Raw genomic sequence first — 23,545 nt, forward strand, 5'->3', positions numbered from 1 at the left:
CCTGATTCTTCCACTGTTTTGATTATTCTTTAGTATCAGGTTGGAAGAATGCACCCAAGTGAGGATATGCATCAAACAGAGCCTGATTGGTTTTTGCCATGGTGAAACGTTCCAGCCAAGAAGTTTTGGGACCCATCAAGCTGAGACCTTTGTAATTTGGAGTCTGTTGTGAAGAACAGCATGAACACGTTCCTGGGAGATACACAGATGTTTGGCAAAGTAACGCTCTGTTATTGTTCGATATTCCAATATCATGTCATGGATTTTGTCAATGATTTCTTGTGTGGTAATAGTGACTGGCCTCTCTGGATGGGGAACATCTTCATGGCTCTCCTTTCCATGTTTGAATTCTGCTGCCCATTTCTTAACCACGCTGTAAGAAGCCGCAGCATTCCCTAGTGTCCTAACCATGTCCTCATGGATCTCTGTGGGTGGTAAACCCTGTATGACGAGGTAGCAGATGACTGCGCGATGAGCAATTACATTAATTTTTTGCAAATATCATCCTGTCCATTTCAAATGTCTGTAAAACAAAAACCGCGACTGTTATTAATTTGACACTTGTTATGTAATCCTAAAACGTAACATTTTATGAGTGTTCAGCACACTTCATTATAGCTTAGGTCACAAACTTTTCAATCACCCCTAGTGTATATGTGTATATATATATGTGTATATGTATGTATGTATATATATGTATATATATATATGAGTATATATATATGTGTGTGTGTGTGTGTATATATATATATATATATATATATATATAATATTTTTTTTTTTCTACTTCAGGGTCCTTAGGGTATCCACAGGATACCTTGGGGTATAGGCGATGGCGGCAGACATCCAGGCACCACAGAGTTAAAAACTTCTCCATCCTCCCAGGATGCACTGGGGTCCCTCTCCTATACCCCGCCCCCGAGCCTCAGGCACTGTTTTCGTCGGTGCCTGGCCGAAGTCGGATGCAGCTTAAAGAGTGGTGGCCTGCACGGCACCTGAAGTTCTTCAATGCAGCTGTGACTGCACATCTAACGAGCAGACAACATGGACAGTCTGTACTGACGTCCATGTCGTTGCTCCTACACCACGCTGGTACCAGAATGCTGGTACTGATCCGGGGATGCTGGTGGGTGACTGGGGGTCACAGCTAGCGGTAGCCTCGGTTGCCCGGATTTACGGGGGTTCAGGTAAGCGGCAAGTTCCCACGGTGGGTCTCAGCCGAATAGCACAGTCCTTAGTCCCCAGGCAGGGGGCTCCCTGGGGACTGGCTGCAGTGTGGAACCAGGCTACTGATCCCTGCGCTCTCCACTACCCCCTGGGACTGAGGACTGGACAGAAACAGTAAATGTCCAGCGTCCCAGGGGTTAAATGCATGCCAGGGGAGCGCGCTTTCCCTGCTAAGCAGCCGGCGCCTCCCCCGCTGCCCACGGCCTCTCCACAAGGTGGTTAGGCATCTGCGTGCGCTCCGCCCCTGGACCAGCCCTCCCTCTGCTCCTCGGTGGCCATTTTAATACATGTGGCAAACGCTGCTGGAAGCTGTTAACGAGGGCATCGTGGTCTGGGTCCCCCTGCATACCTCTCCTTCGGTGCAAGGTCAGTGTATGCAGCGCTGTTTCCTACCAGGCTGAGGTCTGGTTAGTTGATGAAGCGCAGATACTGCAGGGTTTTCAATATTCTGCATTGTATGTGACTTTGGGCTAGCGCTGCTGTCTGTTACTTTCACATACTGTCAGTTATTTTCCCTATCCCTTTCTTCTTCTCTGCTCAAGCCCTTGCGGTGCGGTGTTGCAAGGGGGATTTATACCTCACTATACAACTTGTGAAGTGCGGTGGTCACATGCAGCTCCGGGTCACACACTCAGTATGTCTGACAGTCAGCATGATTTCCCCATTCCGCCTAAGTGTACTGTATGCAGGGTACCATTGGCAGAGGGTGATGGTAACTCTGATGGATTATGTAAGGTATGCCTGCGGTTGGCACGGCCGACTTCTGTCACTACACCTGTGCAGGAGCTACCGTGGGCTTGTTTTGCTACAGCACTTACTATCCTGGTGGGCCAGTTAACGACAACCCCTGCATGTCCCCAGATGGGGGTCTCACAGCAGTCTATGGTGTCGTCCCCTATGCAGGGGTTTCCTACACAGTTAATAGTACCTCAGAGTTTCCTGTTGTCGCCCCCTCAGGTCATCTATGAACCTGCGTGGGCTAATTCACTGTCTACCTCAGTACAACAGCTATCAGAGGTGTTACAGGGCGAGTCGTCTGTGCGGGCGCAGAAGCGTCAGCTGCAACCTCATCAAGATCAGGATGCTGTGACGACAGATGATGGCTCATACGTGCGGTGCGCACGGCCTTGGTTATTGGGGATGACGCTCCTCATGTAGCTAAATCAAAATATGCCTTTTTCAAGGATATTAAAAGTGATGCTACGGTGTTTCCCCTATCTGATCAGCTAGTGAATCATTTAGAGGAGGCATGGAAAACGCCGGGTAAGTGTTACCAGCCCCTAGACGGTTTGCGGTGGCATACCCTTTTGCAGATAATTATTTTGCAAAATGGGATAACCCGGCATAAGTGGATTCACACGTCTAGTAAAGAGTGCTACGTTGCCTATGCCCTCTATGTCCTCCTTAAAGAATCCAACGGATCGCAGGGTAGAAATGTTTGAAAATGATTTATTCCCTTGCAGGAGGCGTGTCAGACCGGCTTTGGCCGTGTGATGGGTGGCAAGAGCTATGGAGCACTGGGGTGATACCTTGGAGGCATCCCTGGACCTAGACTCGTCATCTGAACAGGTGGAGTTGGTGGGTAATTTAAGGGACTCAGCTACCTTCATTAATGAGGCAGCTTTAGGTATGGGCCTCATGGCGTCCAAGATCTCCTTGGCAGCAGCGGCGGCTCGTCGTATCCTGTGGCTGCGTTCTTGGAAGGCGGATGCTGATTCCAAAAAGGGTTTGGAGGGGTTACCCTTCAATGGAGAAGTGCTGTTTGGCCCTGATCTAGTCAAAATTGTGGATACTTCGGCAGCATCTAAGTCTGCGTGTCTGTCTTCCACTACTGTCCCATCAGGAGCGGGTTCTTCGTCCTTTCGGCCCTACAGAACGCAGAACAGACCCAGGGTACAGTCCTTTCCTAGGAGGACTGCCGCCAAGAAACCTGCAAAGCCTAGGAAGCAGGCCTGGAGTACCAGACATCCCACTCCCAAGTCCGATGACAAACCTTCGGCCTGACGGGACAGGCCTCTCTTTGGGGGACCTCAAAGTGGGAGGCCGACTTCTGAAATTCGCCTAAAGCTGGTGTCTGACCACTTCAGACACATGGGTCAGAGAAGTGGTCTCTCAGGGGTACGCCCTCTCCTTCCGCAGGACGACGCCCAGCCGGTTTTTCACCATGGGCCTTCCGTCCAATCAGGACAAGGCCCGGGAATTCAAGAAGATAATGCACTTGATGCTCCAGAATGGAGTTATAGTGCCAGTTCCTTTGTCTCAGAAGGGATTGGGGTATTACTCCAATCTTTTTCTGGTGCAGAAACCCAATGGGTCCTACCGGCCAATACTCAACCTCAAATCCCTCAACAAATTTCTGGGGGTTCCTCGGTTCAGGATGGAGACTCTGCGTTCCATTATTATAGCAATGGAACCTGGGGATTTCATGGTGTCGCTGGATATTCAGGATGCTTACCTGCATATCCCTGTTGTCCCAGGACACAGTGCTTCCTCAGATTTGCAGTGGTCAAGGACCACTTCCAGTTTCAGGCTCTGCCCCTTCGGTCTGGCTACTTGGTCCTCCCTGGTACCATCACAGAGGATGCTCCATCTAGGAGCTCTGTTGGATTCCCAACATCAGAGGATCTTGGTGACGGGAGAAAAGATCTCTGCGTTACAGGGAAAGGTCCCTCTTTGCCTGCAGAGTCGCCGGTGTCTATTCACTCGGCAGTGAGGTTACTGGGATCCGTGGTATCTATGTTCGACATGGTGGAGTTTGCTCAGTTTCACTCAAGACCTCTGCAGAAGCTGATCCTCTCCGGATGGAATGGGTCCCCCCAAAGGATAAAGACACAGACTATGGTGCTTTCCCCGTAGGTGCGATTGTCTCTGGCCTGGTGGCTACAGACGCCTCACCTGATCAAGGGGCGCCCCTTTTGGAATGCAGACTGGGCCCTTCTGACGACGGATGCCAGTCTCCGAGACTTGGGAGCGGTGATGGGTCCACATTTCTTTCAGGGAAGGTGGACATCGGTAGAAGCTGCTCTTCCAATAAACATATTGGAACTGCGGGCAGTTTTCAAGGCTCTCCAGCAAGCAAGACAGGTCCTGCATGGTAAACCTGTGCAGGTACAGTTGGACAACGCCACCACGGTGGAATACATAAACCGCCAAGGAGGGACTCGCAGTCAGGCGGCTCTGACAGAGGTGTCCCGCATTCTAGTATGGGCAGAAAAACATCTCACCGCAATATCAGCAGTGTTCTCAACTGGGAGCAGACTTTCTCAGCCGTCAAGACGTGCATCCAGGAGAGTGGTCTCTTCACCAGGAGGTGTGTCAGCTACTGGTGAACAAGTGGGGCCTTCTAGAGATAGATCTCATGGCCTCACGACACAACAACAAACTGCCAATGTTCGGGTCAAGAACAAGAGACGCAAAGGCTTGTCTAGTGGACGCTCTGGCGGTCAAGTGGATCTTCCAGTATGCGTACCTCTTCCCTCCGTTCTCCATTCTTCCTCGAGTGATATGCAAATTAAAGCAAGAAGGCGGCACGCTACTGCTGATTGCTCCAGCGTGGCCTAGGCGGCACTGGTACACAGATCTTCAGTCTCTCAGTGGACACTCCGCTGTTGTTGCCTCAATGTCAGGACCTGCTATCTCGGGGTCCTTGCCTTCATCCGGACCTGAGTCGGCTGTCTTTGACGGCGTGGTAATTGAGACTGCCCTCTTGAGGTCCAGAGGTTTCTCCAGTTCAGTGGTCAACACCATGCTGAGAGCTCGGAAGCCTTCATCTGTCAACATCTACCATAGAGTGTGGCGGGCTTTATTCTAGTGGTGTCACACTAGAGGTTATGCTCCTCAGGTGTTCTGGCCATCCTACAGGCGGGTTTAGACCAGGGTCTTTGCCTAGTTTCCCTGAAGGTACAGGTGTCTGCACTTTCAGTGTGGTTTCATCGTAGGATTGCTATGCTTCCTGATGTCCGCACCTTTATGCAAAGGGTGCTTCTAATTCAGCCTCCCTTTGTTCCACCTGTGGCACCATGTGATCTGGCTGTGGTCTTGAATACTCTTCAAGGACTGCCATTTGAACCACTGGGCTCAGTGGATTTGAAATGGCTAACCACTAAGACTGTATTCCTTCTGGCTATTGCGTCGGCCAGAAGGGGTTCGGAATTGGGAGCTCTCTCATGTAGACCTCCATTTCTAATTTTTCATAAAAACAGGGCTGTGCTGCGCACTCGTCCTGGGTTTCTTCCAAAGGTGGTATCTAGTTTCCATATCAACGAGGAAATTATTGTACCATCGTTTACTTCACCGGACCTTTCGGTTGGTGAGGCCACCTTTGATGTGGTGCCGGCCTTGAAAATCTATGTGGACCGCACTTCTGTCTATTGGTAGTCACTCTTTGTTTGTCCTTTATGGCTTCCACAAAAGAGGTTGGCCTGCCACTAAAGAAACATTGGCAGGATGGATTTGACTGGCTATCTCTGAACCTTTTGCTCACGAGGGCCTTCCTGTTCCATCTTCTGTTAAGGCTCATTCCACTAGGTCTGTGGGTCCTTCGTGGGCAGCTCGATGTGGCGCCTCAGCTGTTCAGCTTTGCAAGGCGGCCACGTGGTCATCTGTCCATACTTTCGTACGGTATTATACTTTTGATACCTACGCCTCTCAGGATGCTTCCTTCGGGCGACGGATTCTCCTCTCAGCACAGTAGCATCCCCACCCTTGAAGGATACTGCTTTGGGACATCCCCAAGGTATCCTGTGGATACCCTATGGTAAGAACTTACCCTTGTTATCTCGATTTCTACGTTCTTACCATATCTCATATGGTCGAATGCTAATTAATTTGTGCCCGCACCATAAACACTGAGTTATGTGTACTGTAGTATGCTAGAATACAAGCACGTAATATATAGTCCTTAGATTCTCTAACGCCGTCTTGGATTTTATTGGGTTCAGTTCTTACTCCAAATTCATTGGTGTGTAGGAGAAAAGGAACAATCTCATAGTGTATTATCAGAGACAATTTATTGAAGCATACAATAAACACAAACACAAAAATGCGTAATTACATTAAGAGTTCAAAATAGGCTTATCTGACAGAGGTCCCCGCTTCCTCAACGCGTTTTGTCTCTTACACCACTTTGGTAGGACTTCGTCAGGAGGATAACACCCAAAAAGGGATACCCCGCTACTTTATATACCTGCCCTTGTTAGGCAAAGCCGGATTTCCGACTGCGGGCGCCATTTTGCCCGTTACCGCGCTTGCGCAGGAACACTCTGATCTCGCGAGTATTGTCTAGAAGACCCTAACGAATTGCCTAGCCGGGAGAGTGTTCTCCTCCTCTCTATCTGGCGCGCGATCGCAGTGTGCTGCCCTAATAGCATTTCCTCTCACCACTAGAGGACAAACATCCGCAGCCATTTTGGCATAGTCTCCATCATTCGACTCGTGGACGCCATTTTGTCAGAGTTCCTATTTATATAGATGTCATTATCATAGGTAGGTATATAAGCGTTGGGTATACAATACTATAATTACATTGACAGACATCCCATCGTTCTAGAACTAGGTAGTATACATAGTAAACATTAAATAAACCCGATTAGATGGACATCTTAAAATAATTCTTATCTTCTAAAAACCATATCAATCTAAAATTACTTAGAATTTATAATAATATAAAATGTAGTGTTAATTAATACATTTAATAAATTGTAATTATTATCCCTACGACAAATTACAGTAAGGACAAGAATCGATCAACTTAATACACACATCTAGTGACTACATAATACAATAAATAAATAAATATAATCTCATTCATAAAAACCATCTATAGGCATATGTATAAGTGTATGTATAAACATAATATATTCAATATAGATCAGTTTAAATCTCATACTAAACCAGAAGAAAAAGAAAAGGGCGTGAAAATCGGTAATTTATAAGAATAGTGTAATCTCATAGCTCTCATTCATCCCGTATGGTGCCATGGTGTTGAGGGTGAATATCCAATACTTTTCTATTTGTGATAATTTATTCTCCCTATCACCACCCCTATCACCAAGTTGTACTAATTCAATGGCTTTAAATCTTAGCCCTGATGGATTCCGCATTCTGGTATTTGGATAAATGCTTTGGTACAGAGTGATTATCAACTCTGTTCTTAATACCTCTAACATGTTCTTGTATACGCAATTTGAGATTCCTTTTAGTTTTTCCCACATATTTAAGTTGGCATGGGCATTCTAAAACATAAACTACCCATGCAGTGGTACAATTCATTAAACAGTTAATTTTGTATGATACTGTGGTGTTAAAATTAGATAATTGGTTATTCTTGAGCTGCATACACACGATTTTGTTAGTGAACGATTTTGATTCAGTTTTTCCTTTGAAAAAGTGAACGATTTTTTTCAACGATGAATGAAAAATCTACCTTCCCTTAATGAAAATCGATAAGTTGGTCAGTCAGAAATGGACGGTAAACTACAAACGTGAACGCGCATGAACGATTATCGTTATAACTCAGGAACTGAACGATTTTTTGAACGATAACGACGTCGTAGTTAAACCGTTCAAAAAAATCGTTACGTGTGTATGCAGCTTTAGTATCAACAAATTTACATATGTTACAACTGTTACATTTAAAAAAAACCTTTGCTTTTCTGGATCTATTGATTAGTTGTAGTCTTTATTGATTTTAAAGTGCTAGGTGCCAATTGGTTTTTGATGTTTCTTGCCTTTCTAAATTTATTATAATTTACAGTATGCGTTAGTATATATTATAATTCTCCATGGCAGTCCAATAGGGATAATTCAATTACCTGTGCAATTGTACTCGAACGTTCTTGACCAAGGTCTTACAAGAGACCAAAATGTTGACCTATATGATGCTGATGTGATCCGAATAAAGCTTTACCTTCTTCATTATTTAAGTCCTAATGAGTGTACTTGTTTATTAGTTTGGAAAAAAAAAAGTAATGAGACTGATTTTCTTATCCAGAATCCGATGACTCTACAGCAGTGGTTCTCGAACTCTGTCCTCAAGACCCCACACAGGTCACGTTTTGCAGGTCACCCAGCAGGTACACAGGTGTATTTATTACTCACTGACACATTTTAAAAGATCCACAGGTGGAGCTAATTATTTCACTGATTCTGTGAGGAGACCTGGAAAACATGCACTGTTTGGGGTCCTGAGGATCGAGTTTGAGAACCTGTGCTCTACAGGATCTGAACATTTTCTTTGTCAAAGTAGCGTCCATCATATTCAATACATTTTTTGCAGCTTTTCAACAACGAATCAGACGTGCAGTAGAGACTGTTTTGTGACATCACTTTTAGTGTTACAGCTGTGGCATTTTCCACTTCATCATCTGTTGAGAACTTCTCTCCATGCAGTTGTCTTTTCAGGGTTGGGAATGCCCAGAAATCACAGGAGGGTGTTCCAGTGCTGTCCAATTAATTTCAGTCAGTACTGCCAATGCAACAGCAGCAACATGCGGTCGGGCATTGTCTTGGAGCAAAAACTGTTTCTTCAGCAAATGTGGTCTTTTCTTCCTCATGGCTCCACGCAAATGTGTTTTCAGGACGTTTGCACAGTAGTCACCATTAATTGTCTGTCCACGGGGAACCCAGTGTTGTAGGATCATACCATGCCTATCAAAGAACAGCAGAAGCATGACTTTACACGCCGTAGGGATCATACGGGAAATGTTGGTATAATTTAAACAAGCCGGTTACGTAATAGAGAGCAAACCTTAATCTATTAAAGATTAATTACTAACAAATATGTCAATACCAGCACGGTTTTCTTCTTTTCGTTTAGTGTTTATAGGTCTAAATTTAACATTTTACCCCTGGAGCCTATATAGGGGGAAGGGGCTTGGGAAAAAAAGAAAAACAAAAAGCCTGCAGGTTTCCCCAACTCTCATGGCCTACCTGCCCAATGCTAACATTTGTTGGGGCTCTCCCGAACCTCTGGGCATGTGGGTATCAGGGGTAATAATCCCTTCAGTTATTTGAAAATCAGCAAATAAAACATGGCCTCAAGATTTTTTTTAATTATTATTGAACCACCTGAAAAAATGTTTTATATAATACTATTGGGCAGAATTAATTAGCCGCAGATTGTGCCACGCTGTCTGTTCTCGCTGCTAAAGGACCCAGAGCTATAATAGCTACGGGCACTTTACCCGAGGGCACTGACTGCGCGGCTCAACCTGCGGCTAATTGAATCTGCCCCAATGTGCTGACAATACATTGAATAAAGTATATATGAATTGAGTGACAATATGGGTAACCTTTTAAGAGCATTATTTATTATCTGTTATTTATATACTGCCCACATTATGCAGCGATTTACAGAGCGAATATTTGGCCGTTCACATCAGTCCCTGCCCCAGTGGAGCTTACAATCTATATTCCATACCACATGCACACACACATACACACTAGGGTTAATTTGTTTCGGGAGCCAGTTAACCTACCAGTATATTTTTGGAGTGCAGGAGGAAACCGGATCACCCAAGTAAAACCCACGCAAGCACAGGGAGAATATACAAACTCCACACAGTTGGCTGTGGTGGGAATGGGAACCCACAACCTCAGTTCTGTGATGCAGTAATGCTAACCATTACACCGTCTGTACTGCAGAAAGGCAATATGTGCAATTAATATGAATATTAATGATTTATGAAAATGTGGGTGCTGGAACATGTTACAAAAAAACCCCTTTAAAATTGGTTTTCTTCTACTGTTTTAGGAGAATCTTTCAGGAGTTATTACTCAATCACTTCTCAAATGCTACTCCTTTTTGCTTTAGTTAAATGTGAAATGAATCGCGTAAGTTAGGTAACATACTGTATATAAGTCACAAGTGTGGCGTGTGAAGACATTGCTAAACATTGTGATGAGAAGAATAGCAGGAGTCTTTACAGTGAAACTGAGCATATTTAGGCATGATGCATCAGTCCCAGTTCCTGAGAACACTGTCCCTGCCCTTCTGGCACCACAAGTTTCACTAATGCCTAGAATTAAGCACACCCTACCTTAAAGTGCAGTTTAGGCATGGTTAAGCCATCTTTTTACATTAGGACAGACAAGTCCTGGTAGCAGCTGACTGAGTCATTGATCTGGGCTGTCTATGCAAATGTGCTAGTAAATACCTGCTGTTCACTTGCCTGACATCATGTAAATAAGGCATGTAAATTAGCAGCACACAGTCTGCCTCACAGTCCCCTGGTAATGTTGAGGTTGACTTTGACTGATTGTCTGATTTCCCCCAGGCCATGTGCATCCAGGCTGTTATCTACATGTTTATACAAGTCAGCCTCCAGTCCCAAGCTGCAAGACCTCCAGCAGGTCAGCATCCTGTGACCTTGCAATGTCTCCTCCTAACCCCCCTCTCTCTCCCCCCCCCCCCCCCCCCCCCCACCTTGAATTTTTGGGAGCAGTTGTCAGAAATAATATCAGAGCTGTTCAGCAGGTTACGACTTAACCTTTTGTGTGCCAGGCCCATAAGGGTGGAAAGATAATAAAAACTAAAATCTTTCAAATGCATTAATGTGGAGGGTGGTATGCCTGCAGCTGGATCACCTAATGAATAGACCTGCTGTGAGCGGTATGGATCTTGCTGTACTGTTACTGAGGCAGTTGAATAACTAGAATGCATAAGGCACATTTTATGATGCAAGGAGCAACTGCACGCGCACACAGAACTAAAACGTCTATCTCGTTAAATAGGATTTTGATTAGGCCGATCTCAGTGTTTTGGTATGCTGCTTGAATTGCCTGACCCTGTAATACTGAACATTTTAGGTCTTATTGTCATGTTAGTGTCTTTACTGTACCTGACGGTCTTGTCTTGTGTATGGAATTATTGTAGCATATGTCTTTATACATATAGATGTGGTTTTATTATATACTATAAATCCCATCTCTCCTGCCACCAACATGTGCCTCCTGAATAAACCTTTCTTTTAAAAAAACCCCTCATAAACCGCAAATTAATCAGCAGGATACCTTGTATTTGAATATAGCAAGGGCATGCTGGGACTTGTGGTGCCACAGATTAAGTATGCTTGCCCTGAATAGTTTTTGCCTAGAAGTACTTGCAAGAAAATACAAACAAAAACTTATCCTGAGAACTGTCCTAATGAACAGACAGTGCTTTTCTAGCCATCCTGGGATCTATAGGGTTAATTCAGGGGTAGGATTGCCCAAAGAATAGACTGTTTCCGTAGGAAGGGCCAGGTCATGTGACTGCTGCTCTCCAGCTTCCCCCACCCCAGGGGCAGGAAGTTTCAGACTGTGCTCCAGAGAGACACAACTTCCAGAGAGCGGAGACACTGGGAAGAAAGCATGGATCTTCCGAACCTCTTCAGACACTGGTTCAGTAAGTCAGCCTGTCTGGAGGCTCAGGGTCCCTTCTCCATGTCGTTTTTGTGCTCGGTTGTAGTCTGTAACCACCCATCTGCCTGTGGACAAAGCTCCTTTATAATCACTGCTGTCCCAGTGCATTGTGGTTGAGAAATGTCCCTCATTGTCTCAGTGCTGAGCACAAGGAGGTCACACATTGGTTGCACTGGGTGCAGGTGAAATGTCACCAGCTAGCCCTGCCTGATAGTGTGTATTCCTTACGCTGTTCCTTTATGCTTTGGTTAGAAGCAGTCGTCTAATTGTTTTCATACATTTCTGTCTAATTGGGTTTGTTCTGTCCCTAAAAAGCTGATGTCATGTATGCTATTTTAAGATTTGTACAGTAGCTATAATTCTATAAATACAGTTTTTACACATTGCTAATATTGTTCAATTAGGACATGCGGTGGGGAGAGAGCATTAACAATTAGTGATGCGTTATTGAAATGTTTTCCATCTGTAATGCTTGTACACATACATTCTACTAGTAGCATGCATTGACGCACAAGAAATCGTTACAATTTAGGCTATGGTGGTGAGAATAACACTATTGTGTTACCTGTAGTGCAGTTATTCATGTGTATAATATGCAGATAAAGCCCTCAGGCCATGTACCTGCTACTGATGGGATCTCCTCTATTATAACAAATGTTATATATATATATATATATATATATATATATATATATATATACACACACACACACACACACGTTGAGTCTCCCATATCCAAATATTCCGAAATACGGAATATTCCGAACTACGGAATTATTTTGGCATGACACAGATAATGAAACCTTTGATTTTTGATGGTTCAATGTACACAAACTTTGTCTAAGGCACAAATTATTACAAATATTGTACAAAATTACCTTCAGGCTGTGTGTATAGGGTGTATATGAAACATAAATGAATTTCATGCATGTACACAAACTTTGTTTGAGCCACAAAATTATTGAAAATATTGTATAAAATGACCTGCAGGCTGTGTGTATAAGGTGTATATAACACATACATGCATTCTGTGTGTATATTTGGGTCCCATTCCCAAGATATTTCATTATGATATGCAAATATTCCAAATTACGGAATATTCCGTTATCCAAAATATCCCTGGTCCCAAGCATTTTGGATATCGGAGACTCAACCTGTATTTATATTATATTTTGATATATTGCGATATATTGCCTTTTGTCTGCTCCAATGTACCTGAGTGCCGCACCGTTTGGGGTAATGTATTATCTATGTGGAGGCACCGGGTCAAGTTAAATTTTATTATAAAGTGCCAGACCTGGATTTGTAGGTATATTTATATAATATTTATTAGTCAGATGTCTGAGATATGGAAAACTTTGTTGGCACAAAAGGGGTTAATGCAGCAGTTCGGAAGGTCCTTTAATTATGGGTTTGAGACACTTTGAGCAAGACTCCGGTGGACTTTGGCAACCAGTTGTGGACAGGAAATGGAAGTGAAGTCAAATCTGGCAGGATTAAGAGGCACAGAGAAAGGGGTTAAGCAACTTTTTTGTGTGAGACTATTTAGGATTAAGAGCTTTCTGCTTAGCAGCTTTCCATCAGAGAGACCCCAATGGGGGAAGTTTCCTCCAGATCAGTAATGTGTAACACATGGCTTTCCTCCAACGGACAGCAGCACTACCCCACACTGACCTCACCGCAATTCACAGGGCTCCCAGGAACAGCAGCAATGCTGCCTGCGTTCAGGTATTCTCCTGATATCAGATATGCCAAATTTACCCATCCGTATCTAACTCAGTGGAGTTGACCAGCAGCAGTACCGCTTTTTCTCTATGGCTTCTTAGCCATAATGAAGAAGTGGCAGCGACCAATCATTTTCTAGGTATCATTTATCTAGTGCACTAGTTATAGTTAGAATGAGAATGTAATTGGTTGCTAAGGGATAGGCCTACACTTTCCTTTTTTTTTTTTAGGTTTGATAACCCTGCCCCCCTCCTAGATGTTCCTAATTTTTATCTATTTTAATGTGGATGGACAATGTATAAGTTGCCCATTTACAGTATTGTGTGTGTAAAGTGGTCATGTATGTGATGTGTAGGTTATAGCAAAGGTAGGCATCTCCAACACAAGTGCAACAACTAACCCCAGCATGCCCTGCTACCCCAGCCGTTCTCTGTAGAGAAACATCCAGTAGCACCATTTGTAGGACGGTTATGTGTGAGGTGCACTTTGATTGCTATGTGATTGCAGTAACCTCTACTCTTGAGACAGATTTCAGGGTTTGCTGGTCTCCCAGGTTTTGCTCTTTCGGCTCTGCTTTGAGGGCATAATTAGGCTTTCTGCCATACAGGTAACATACCCGTGTGCATTCATTGAAACAATATTTGCACTATGTCAGGGGCATAGACGCACAATGCCAGTAGCTGAGAATAGATGTAAATAAGTTTGTTATAAGTAGCGATGAGAGGTTATCTTGGTAACAGGAAACATCTGCAGGCTACAGGAAAGGAGTTACAATGTGGGATCAGTCAGCTGGGACAATGAATGGTCCCTTGATTGAGACAGGACTCCATTATGACATAATAGGTTTCCTGCTCGATGGTCCAAACTTCACTACGGAGCGTGTGGTCAAATTTTGTTTTCTAACCAACAAAATGGCGACAATTATGTGGTGTGCAAATGAGGATTTCTTAGTCCTGCTCATGTTATCATGAATAGAGGAATAGACACTCAACTTAGATGTTTTTCACATGTTTGTAAACCCAGCATACAGTGCTCTTGGCAGGGAGACACATGATCTAAACCAGAGGTAGATAATGTACTGCACTCCTGCTGCTGTGGTAATACACATCCCAATATTCCCTGCCACAGATTTGCTGTTTAGGCATGATCTGAATGGCAGGGCATGTTGGGATGTATACTTGCACAGCAACTGGAGTGCAACACGTTCTCTACCCCTGATCTAAACATGCAGTCCACCTTTCTATTGAGAGTTATACATGGCAGTGTAATGTGCTTAACTGCAGTGATTGCATGATCAAACAGGTTTGCAGCTAGCAAGATACTTGAGTGAACAGTATTGATACATAGTACCAGACATGTATGTGGAGGGGATGTGGTTAAGATGCTGGTACCGAAATCCCGTAACCCATTCAGGAAGCTGACACCGCGACCCTAAAGGGATCAAGATACTGACACCGGTACCCCTAAGGAAAGTATACTAGTATTATCCTGGGGATGGGGGGTTAGGATTAGGGACCCCCTTGGGTGGGTTAGGGTAGGGTTAGGCTGCTGGGAGAGGGGGGTTTGGATTAGGCACCTCAAGGGGGCAGGTTAGGGTTAGGCACCACCGAAGGAGGGTTTGCAGGAGGGAGAGGGTTAGGGTACTTCGCGGCCTCTTTTGGGATTTTGAAGATCGGGATGCCGCTGTCTGTCTTCTAACCACCAGCAACCCGTCCAGCGGTATATCATACCGACTCCATGTGGAGTCCTAGTAGTGACATTGTCACAGGCAGTCATGGTGTTCTGATGCTTGAAATAATTTGACATTCTGTGCACTTCTCTCTGGAAGTTAATATGTCAATAATAGTCATTTCCGCGGTTTATTACTCCTTGCAGAGCTGTTATGCCATATGATGCAAGCTTCTGCCCTGAGATGCCAACTGTACTGCATTTCCCACCTCAGCTCTAACTGTGTGGAGTTTGTATATTCTCCCTCTGCTTGCGTGGGTTTCCTCCGGGTGCTCCGGTTTCCTCCCACACTCCAAAAATATACTGGTAGGTTAATTGGCTCCAAATATAAAAATTAACCCTAGTGTGTATGTGTGTGCGCATGTGATAGGGAACATAGATTGTAAGCTCCACTGGGGCAGGGACTGATGTGAATGGCCAAATATTCTCTGTAAAGTGCTGCGGAATATGTGTGCGCTATATAAATAACTGGTAATAATAATGGTAATAATTTTAATGTTTGTCCTGTAATAGAGCACCTTGGTCTGCTCTATATGCTTACACACACTTGTTTAGTCTCTGATGCTCCATACTGCACCCGGATTCTGTTTGTTGCCTTCTGTTCTGTGTATGTACTGTAATGTGATTTCAGAGCTTGAGCAAAAGGAGATCACTAAAGCTTTTGGTATACTGAGAATTGCATGGAGTACACTGGTGTCTATAACAAATTTGACTCCTCTTACCCAATCAGAAGCAGGTGATCAAATTCAGTGTTTAGAATCCTCACGCTGCAAGGGGGGATGTCAGCGGGTAGAAAAGAGAGGCATTTGCATGTAGCATATGGGACTTAATGTGTATATTTTAGGGTTTGGGAATGGGATGCTTTGTCTAGCCTGGCACTTCTGCACAGATTGTGCCTGTATAATTAGAATGTTATGAGAATTATCCTAGAGAGAGCGTTGAGGTTATAGGGCAGATGGGACTTTTCATAGTATTCCCTTTCTGGATTAATCACCGTTATGACCCTTGTGGCAGAGGATTATGTCATGGGCAACATCATTTCTGGTCAGCAGTGCAGTCTAAAGGTCTCCAATTGCAGAGATTGTGTTGGATTCCGATATGTGCGTCACATTACCTAGAGCTGACCAAATCGTATCCGTTTAAATGACTAACAACCACCATTTCCGAATAATATTTCAAAACCGTGCCTGACTCTAACGGTCGGGGTAACTGCCTAGCCCTCCCTTCTGGTGCCTATCCTTAACCCTCGGGGTAAGTGCCTAACCGTAAAAAAAAAAAAAAATTGGCCATTTTTGAGTCAACCATTTTCGCGTTGAACTTTTGACACAGTCGACCATTTGTACATGTCGATCTTTTGTCCCTGGCGACCTGTTGCCTGTTTAACATCTGGTGTCTATCTAGACATTGTCGACCTTCTATCTGTAGTCTGGATACTGCTCTGCAGCAGGTGTTCTCTAAGGAAGGAGGTACTGAACAGCGTGTATGAGAGTTTTTGCAATAGTATCTGTGGAGTTCTGATGCTGTGTTTCCAAGTCTATCAAGGCATATATGGTAGTTGGCAGTGAGCAACCCGCAAGGAAGCTGATTCCCTTCATTATGCTTTGATTGTACATTGTAATTTTCGCAATACTGAGCAGCCAGCAATAAACATACCACTTGCTGAACTTTGATACCAGTAACTTATTTCAGAGAGACTGAACGACAATCTGTTATGAACATGTTATGTTTTTGTTTATATTCGACATATTGTGTACATATTATAGCAGTCCTATTTACAGCCACATCACTATTATGTCACATTATGTAGCACTTTATCAATATGCACTAGATCTTTGAGAATGTGAGTGACTGCTTTCTGTTATTACTGTACAGAATGCGTTGTGTGGATTCCTACACAGAGGCAGGGCCAGTGGTCTCATGTTAACTCAAATTTGTTTTCAGCTTTTTGACATGAATAAGACTTTATTAAACATGTGGCTAGGGCAACAACTGCCTATATGGGAGGTTGAAGGGAATAGTTATTTTTTTTAACAGGTGCAGTGGGAATATAAGCTTGGAACGAATATTATAACAATAATGTGTTTTACCTCCATGTTTCATTAATTTATTCAGAACGCATGTGAATAAACCAAAGGTTAGGCATCATCCTGCCTGTAGCATTACCAGAACTAAAGGTGGCCACACACATGGCGATCTGCACACGATCAGCCGATGTGTACGGTTTGTGTACCATTTCCCTTGACACTCTCCCCGGCAGTTCTGCACACGATCTGCACACAATTTGGTGTCCAATCTTCAAACTATCTCTCCTGCATCCAGACTGTCACAGTGCATCGCCTCTTAGATTGTCAGATCTGCCCTACTGCACGGCAGATCTGAAGGTGCGATGTGCGACCAGCGGGGATGCACATCACGATTTGGTCATATTTTACTCGATCTGTCGTTACAATGTGTCAGAATCGGCCAGATCGGGTAAAATATCGCTGTGTGTGTGGCCAGCATTAGAGAATGACCCTGCATGCAAAAAGATTTCTTAATAAAGGGAGTCATGATCTCTAATCTTTTCTGCATTTAGTCATACTTTGGTGCTATATACCACACTTCCTGTTAAGTGTCCTTGTATACAAGGCCTATAAAAATTACATAGACGTTCTTAATTTCATAGCTATTCATTAAGAAACTGTATATTTGCATGTGATATTAACGTTTTATGTACGTCTTTACTGACATGACATGTTGAATAATTGGCACTATAAAATAGTTAAGTGCTTTAATAGATGAACAGAAAGGATTAATTGAAGATGTATTGTCTTTGAGGGATAATTTCAGGATTCTTACTATGGACAGGGAATGGGACAGTGATGGGGTGTTGACTGTTGCTCCTCACTATGAAAATAGATTTGACATCGTATAGGGGAATTCCATTTATTTTTTTGGGGTGTGTCTGTTAAAGTAATTTAATTATTGCTCCGATCGGACGTGAGTGCTACGGACTCCGACTTTTTCTATCGCAGAATCCTGAGGTGGTGAGCAGAAAAGTGCGAAAAGTCAGTGTTTAGGGCGCCCAAACTACCGTCTTTACCAGTAGTTTAGACCAACTTTATATGTTTTTAGCCACTTTACACTGCTAAACCCAGTGCTTTTTGGGCATGACAAGCGTGATATGTTCCCAAAACAAACAAATTTCTCCATTGGGAGCCCTTATTGCTGCCCAAACATTAATTTAATCGCCCCCATTAAGGGGAATTATATTCCCAGTGCAGCGATGCCCTTCTGCTCCACGGGAGGTTTCTGTCCTCCCTGAGCTCGCCTTAGGTCATCTGCGTTACGGTTTGACATGTTAACGGTTGACATGTAAAGGTGTACCGCGCCAGTGTGTTCAACTGTCAGCACTACATCTGGCACTTAAGTCAGGAGATGCATTTTACTGCGACTAATACCTGGGGCTTAGTCATGTTAAACTGCATTTAATGACCTAAGCTCTGGGCATGATGCTGTTAGCTCACGCCGTAACACTGCAACTAGCCCCGAGGCACTAGTTAAGTTAGATTTCTGCTTGCACCCTCAGGAAGGTGTGGACAGAAATTGCTAGTCTAGGGGTTTACAGCACGGGCAATCGAATAGCACTTCACCGCCACGTTCGGAACTGAATTCCCCCCCATAGAGTACATCATAGATGTCTTTTGACTTTTTGTGTAAGGACTGATGTGTAAAATGATAAAAGCGTGGGAGATGCCCATTGTTTTGTTTTTTTCAGAGCACTATTACATTTTTCATCCACAGATAAGCTAGACTTACAGGATGATGGCACCTTTTGTGTTATGTTCCTTCTACCCCAATGTCTTCTACATGTTGCGGAGGCCACACAATCCATAAATGATTTTATATATAAATTTAGGTCTATACATTTAGACAATTGGCTTGCCTCTACCCTTATCAAATCATAGGCTTTAAACATCCATTTTTACAATTATATGTGTAGCCTTTGGTCATTGGGTTTAGATTCTTGAGAAAATAGAAGTATTTTGAATCCACACTTGCAAATAATGTGAAGTTGCACCTAAGTTGCATTTTTAACTGTGTGTGAAATTAAAACATGCTTTTCTCTATATGTTCATACCCTTTTGTGTTCTTAATTGAGTCTGTGTTTTTCAAACACTTTGTTCCTTTTCTGTGTGTGTTAAAGCATGTCACAGCACTGGGAGAGTCCCATAGCGTTGCATGTAAAATACACGAGTCCTGGGCGAGTTGTGGGCCATTGGTGAATTCCTTGCCATTACAGCGGAAACTCTCCACACCCCACCCAGGTCTCATAGAAACAACCCTAAAGTATATAATCAACTATTTTGTATAGCAACAATATTGCTGAAACATTTACACAGTGATCCTGGATTATTTCCTGTTCTCCTAAACAGTGTTTTATTTCATAGCTGTTTCACATTGAGCTAAGAGTTGAGATGGATTGTGGGTAACTGGCTGTGCTGAGGTTGGGTCTTGAGGTCCTCATAATTACAGGCACTTCCTCTTTCTAGGGATTGACATTAGTGTCTGCACAGCGCAGTCTGTGGCTGGTTAGCTCATTAATGAGCAGAGGTTTGTTTTTACATTGACTAATCAGCTTCCACCTTTATTTACAAGATGGTGTTGAGATTATAACATGTTATGTTATGCACGTTTTACACATTTTCATTACGATATTCTATTTTTTTTTTTTATAACCTCAAAATAATAGCATCAATAAAAACTGAAAAACAGAAAGGGTCTTTCCGTTGTGGGCATACTGTTTGTAATATCCCTTTTACACCAGAGCGAAAACCCGGGTTATTGCAGGGTTAACATGGGTAGCTCCTTGGTGTAAAAGGGGAAAGGGTTGGATTGCCGGGTCGAGTGACCAGCAATCTAACCCAGGTGACTAGCAGGGTTTAACACGGGAATAACCCGTGAAACCCTGCTGTGTAAACGGCGCGATCCGGGTCAGGGGCACCTGGTTTGTGCCGCTTGCCTGCCGATTGGCTGGCTTCAGTAGCGCTTGGAGATGTCATCTCCAAGCATCCTCTTCAACGCCGGAAAAGCCGGGTCTCTGCTGACCCGGCTCCGGTGTGATTGGCACTGACTCGGGAATATTCTGGGTCGGTGCCGGCTAAATTCCGTATTGGAACCCTGTTCCAACCTCCGGGTCAGACCCAGAATTTAGGTGTGAAAGCGGTATATGTGTGTTTTTTTTTTTTCTTTTTTCTTTTTTCCCCAATTAAGTGAAAGTTACTCTAAAGGTTTAGTTTCAGAATAAATCACCCTACATCGCAATTCTCAAGTCTCTGCTGCTGCTCTGGGGCCATAATGTGTATCGGAAGACATGATCTCCTTCCAATACAAAAGTTTTTGGCTAACTTGGTTTAATTATAATTTAAACTTATCTGATGGGCTCTTGCATTTAATCGCTAGCAACGTGTGTCAACAGATGTGGAATATTCATTTAACTGCCTGAATGTAGACTTTCCTAATCTTCAGGGACAGGAGTATAGTCACACTTCCTGCATTTCCAACAAACTGACTAACGCTCGTTGCAGTCTGTGATATCTGGCAAAATGTGTCAATGGGGGTAATTCAGTTGTTTGCGGCTGCTACTAATGAGCGCCCAATTCAGTTGTTGCTCCGAAGAGGCACGACTGTCGTGGGAGCACATTTCTGCATGCATCCTCCTTTGGGCGCACTAATCAAGATTTTAGACTAGTTTAGCTGCTACACCCGGTTTATTTTGTCGTCACATATGCGAAAAGGCGTGGGTGACCCAAAAATAATTGAATACCTCCCCCTGATCGCCCTGCACTGACGGGAGATCGGGTGCCATAAAACAGTTGAAACTCCCCCATAGAAGGTAAGTTCCAGTCCTTAATCTAGTTAGACGAGCACTACAAATGAGGTTTGTAACTGGAAGGATGAGTTGGCAGAGCCACGACATCACTTATGGAATGATGGAGTTTAGTTTACAGGCCAAACTTGGAGAGAAATCTGCTCTCAGCAATTTCAGATACAGAGGGTCCTTTTCTACAGATTTGTATGTATATGATATGGACACCATAAAATGATATGCAAGATCTATTAGGTTTGTTTTTGTGTCAATGTGGTTTTTCATAGCTCTTTATGAAGCTTATAGATCAGCTTTGCATTATTAGAAGGAAGATGGAGGATAGTTTTGCAAATAAGGCTTGTTATGAGGGCCTTAACTGGATTGTTCATGTAGGACAGCACGCATGGCGTAGTGGTTAGCATTACTGCCTCACAGCACTGAGGCCATCTGTGTGGAGTGTATATGTTCTAATCATAAGTGTGTGGGTATTTCTTCCAGGTGCTCTAGTTTCCTCCTGCACTCAAAAACAAAACTAACCATCATACTGGCAGGTTAATTGACATCTGACAACAATCTTACCCCTAGTGTGTGTGTCCATCTGATGGGCTACATAGTTTGTAAGCTCCACTGGGCAGACATTGATGTCAATAACTGAAAATATTCTCTGTAAAGCACTATGGAATATATGTGTGCAATATAAATAACTGTTGATAGATCTGTAACTATAACAGGTCTATGTGTAATATCCATAATACCACAACAAAACCTGTAACCTTTGTAGCTAACAACGTCTTAGGACTACTTGGTTGCAAATCGCAGCATGTATGGGCATTAAGTGATGGGGGTCTTGCGAATATTGAGCTGTGTTGCAGGGAAATCCAGTTGATCCATGACTGCACCTGACTGTATGTACCTGTGCCAGCTGTGCTCCATAGGGACTAACATTTCAGTCTGTGTCAGATTTGGCCATACACTTGAGTGTGAAGAAACACAACATACATGCAATCTCTTGTTGAGTGACTTGTTCTGTCTGTATTTGGCTACATTACGATGTCACCTGTGCTACCATCATTTCAGATAGAGATCCTGAATCCTTTAGGCTGCTTTCCCACTGTCTTTGAACGCTGTGCTTCACTTGCATTTGTAACCATGCAAACATGTAAATGTATGTAAGGAAAGATAAAATGAAGCCTTTTCTATTCTAGGTGTCCATACGGGATGTAGTTATGCGGCCGCCGGTCTCAATCCCAACAGCAGGGTCCCGGCAGGGGAGTCAACATAGGCAGTCGAAATACCGACGCCTATGTTATTCCCAACGCCAAGGACGCCTGCCCGAACGCAGGTAAGTCCGGGGCGCCCTTAGCGTTAGCCACGGGGGGGAGGGGGGATCAGGACCTTTAGTGGGGTTGGGGGGGGGGGGGTCCCCCCGGGAGGGTTTGGTTTAGAGTGTGGGGAGGAGGGGCTAGGTTTAGTCACCCCTGGGGGGAGGTTAGGGTTAGGCTTAGTCACCCCTGGGAGGAGGTTAGGGTTAGGCACTAAGGAGGGAGGTTAGGTTTGAGCAACGGGGAAAGAGGGTTAGGGGAACAGAGAGTACTTACCTGTCCCTGTCTGAATCTTGATCCTGTCGGGCATCTGCTGTCGGGATTTGAACCGGCATTTCAATCACATTCCGTCCATAGCCATGTACTTTCACACTCCTGCATGAGTTAATGTTGCAGTGAATTCTTTTTGGATGCTGCCTGTTTATTTGATATAATTTTAAATGTCTCCAAATATTCACTGATCTTTATGGGAATGTATTAACATACCCAATAGGGGTTAATATGAGAAGTTTAACTAGGGTTGTGCTGGACTCTTACTATCCATACACCATTTCCTCCTACAGCCTCTTCATTTCCATGGCAGTGAATTGGCTGTTGTGATGAATGGAGCTACGTAGCAGGTCTCACCCCACGGCTAATTACATTTGTGCATTATTGAAAACAGATTGTGATTGTCTGAGAAGCCTTTGACACGCATGTGTTTTTGTCCTCATTTTGTATTGGGGCTTCAGCACGCATGTGTTTTTGTCCTCATTTTGTATTGGGGCTTCAGCAGAGTAGGTTTGCATTGCGTTTTTTTGTATATTTAGAATCAGAGTATTTTTCCTTTTTTGTTACAAGATTATAGTTTTTCCCTTTTTTTTTTTTTTTTGAATTACAAAAATAATTATTGAATTTGTGTTATTTCCATAAAAGTTTAACATTGCAAATGCCTCCCCTAATTTCGTTACTTAATTTTTATGGAATTGTGGTTCCAGTAATTTTCATTACCCCAATATTCTGTTCCTCCTAGTAATGTATTTAGATGTTGTTTAAGGGATGAGTATGGGATGCCGGCACCCGGGATCCCGGTAATCAGGTAACTTGAAGACTGCATCCTAACAGGGTTAGGATACCGACACTTGTAGGTCGGTATTCTAACCCACCCCCTCTACCTACCCTAACCCTCTTTTCCCGGTGCCTAAACCTCCCCCCCCCCTCTTCAATACCTAAACCTAACCCTTCCCCTAGTGACTAGCCCTAACTCCTAAACATAACCCTCCCCCTAACCCCGCTATCCGGATTCTGGCAGACA

At 43.8% G+C, this 23,545-nt stretch overlaps 1 protein-coding gene across 3 annotated transcripts in view; it reads left to right on the forward strand.

The window, feature by feature from the left end:
• The window catches only part of NCK1 (NCK adaptor protein 1), a 137,037-nt gene that overhangs the window by 93,457 nt on the left and 20,035 nt on the right, over positions 1-23,545 (forward strand). The window contains exon 1 of one of the 3 annotated variants that reach the window (XM_088473866.1): positions 11,531-11,611. The exons of the other annotated variants lie outside the window; for them this stretch is intronic. Coding sequence (XP_088329992.1) covers positions 11,578-11,611 — 34 coding nt within the window. The 5' untranslated portion in view covers positions 11,531-11,577. Of the gene's footprint in view, positions 1-11,530; positions 11,612-23,545 lie in introns of those variants that run through there. 3 annotated transcript variants of the gene reach the window in all.

Source organism: Taudactylus pleione, unplaced genomic scaffold (assembly GCF_031769625.1).
Source record: "Taudactylus pleione unplaced genomic scaffold, aTauple2 ptg000142l, whole genome shotgun sequence".
NCBI classification, from domain to species: domain Eukaryota; kingdom Metazoa; phylum Chordata; class Amphibia; order Anura; family Myobatrachidae; genus Taudactylus; species Taudactylus pleione.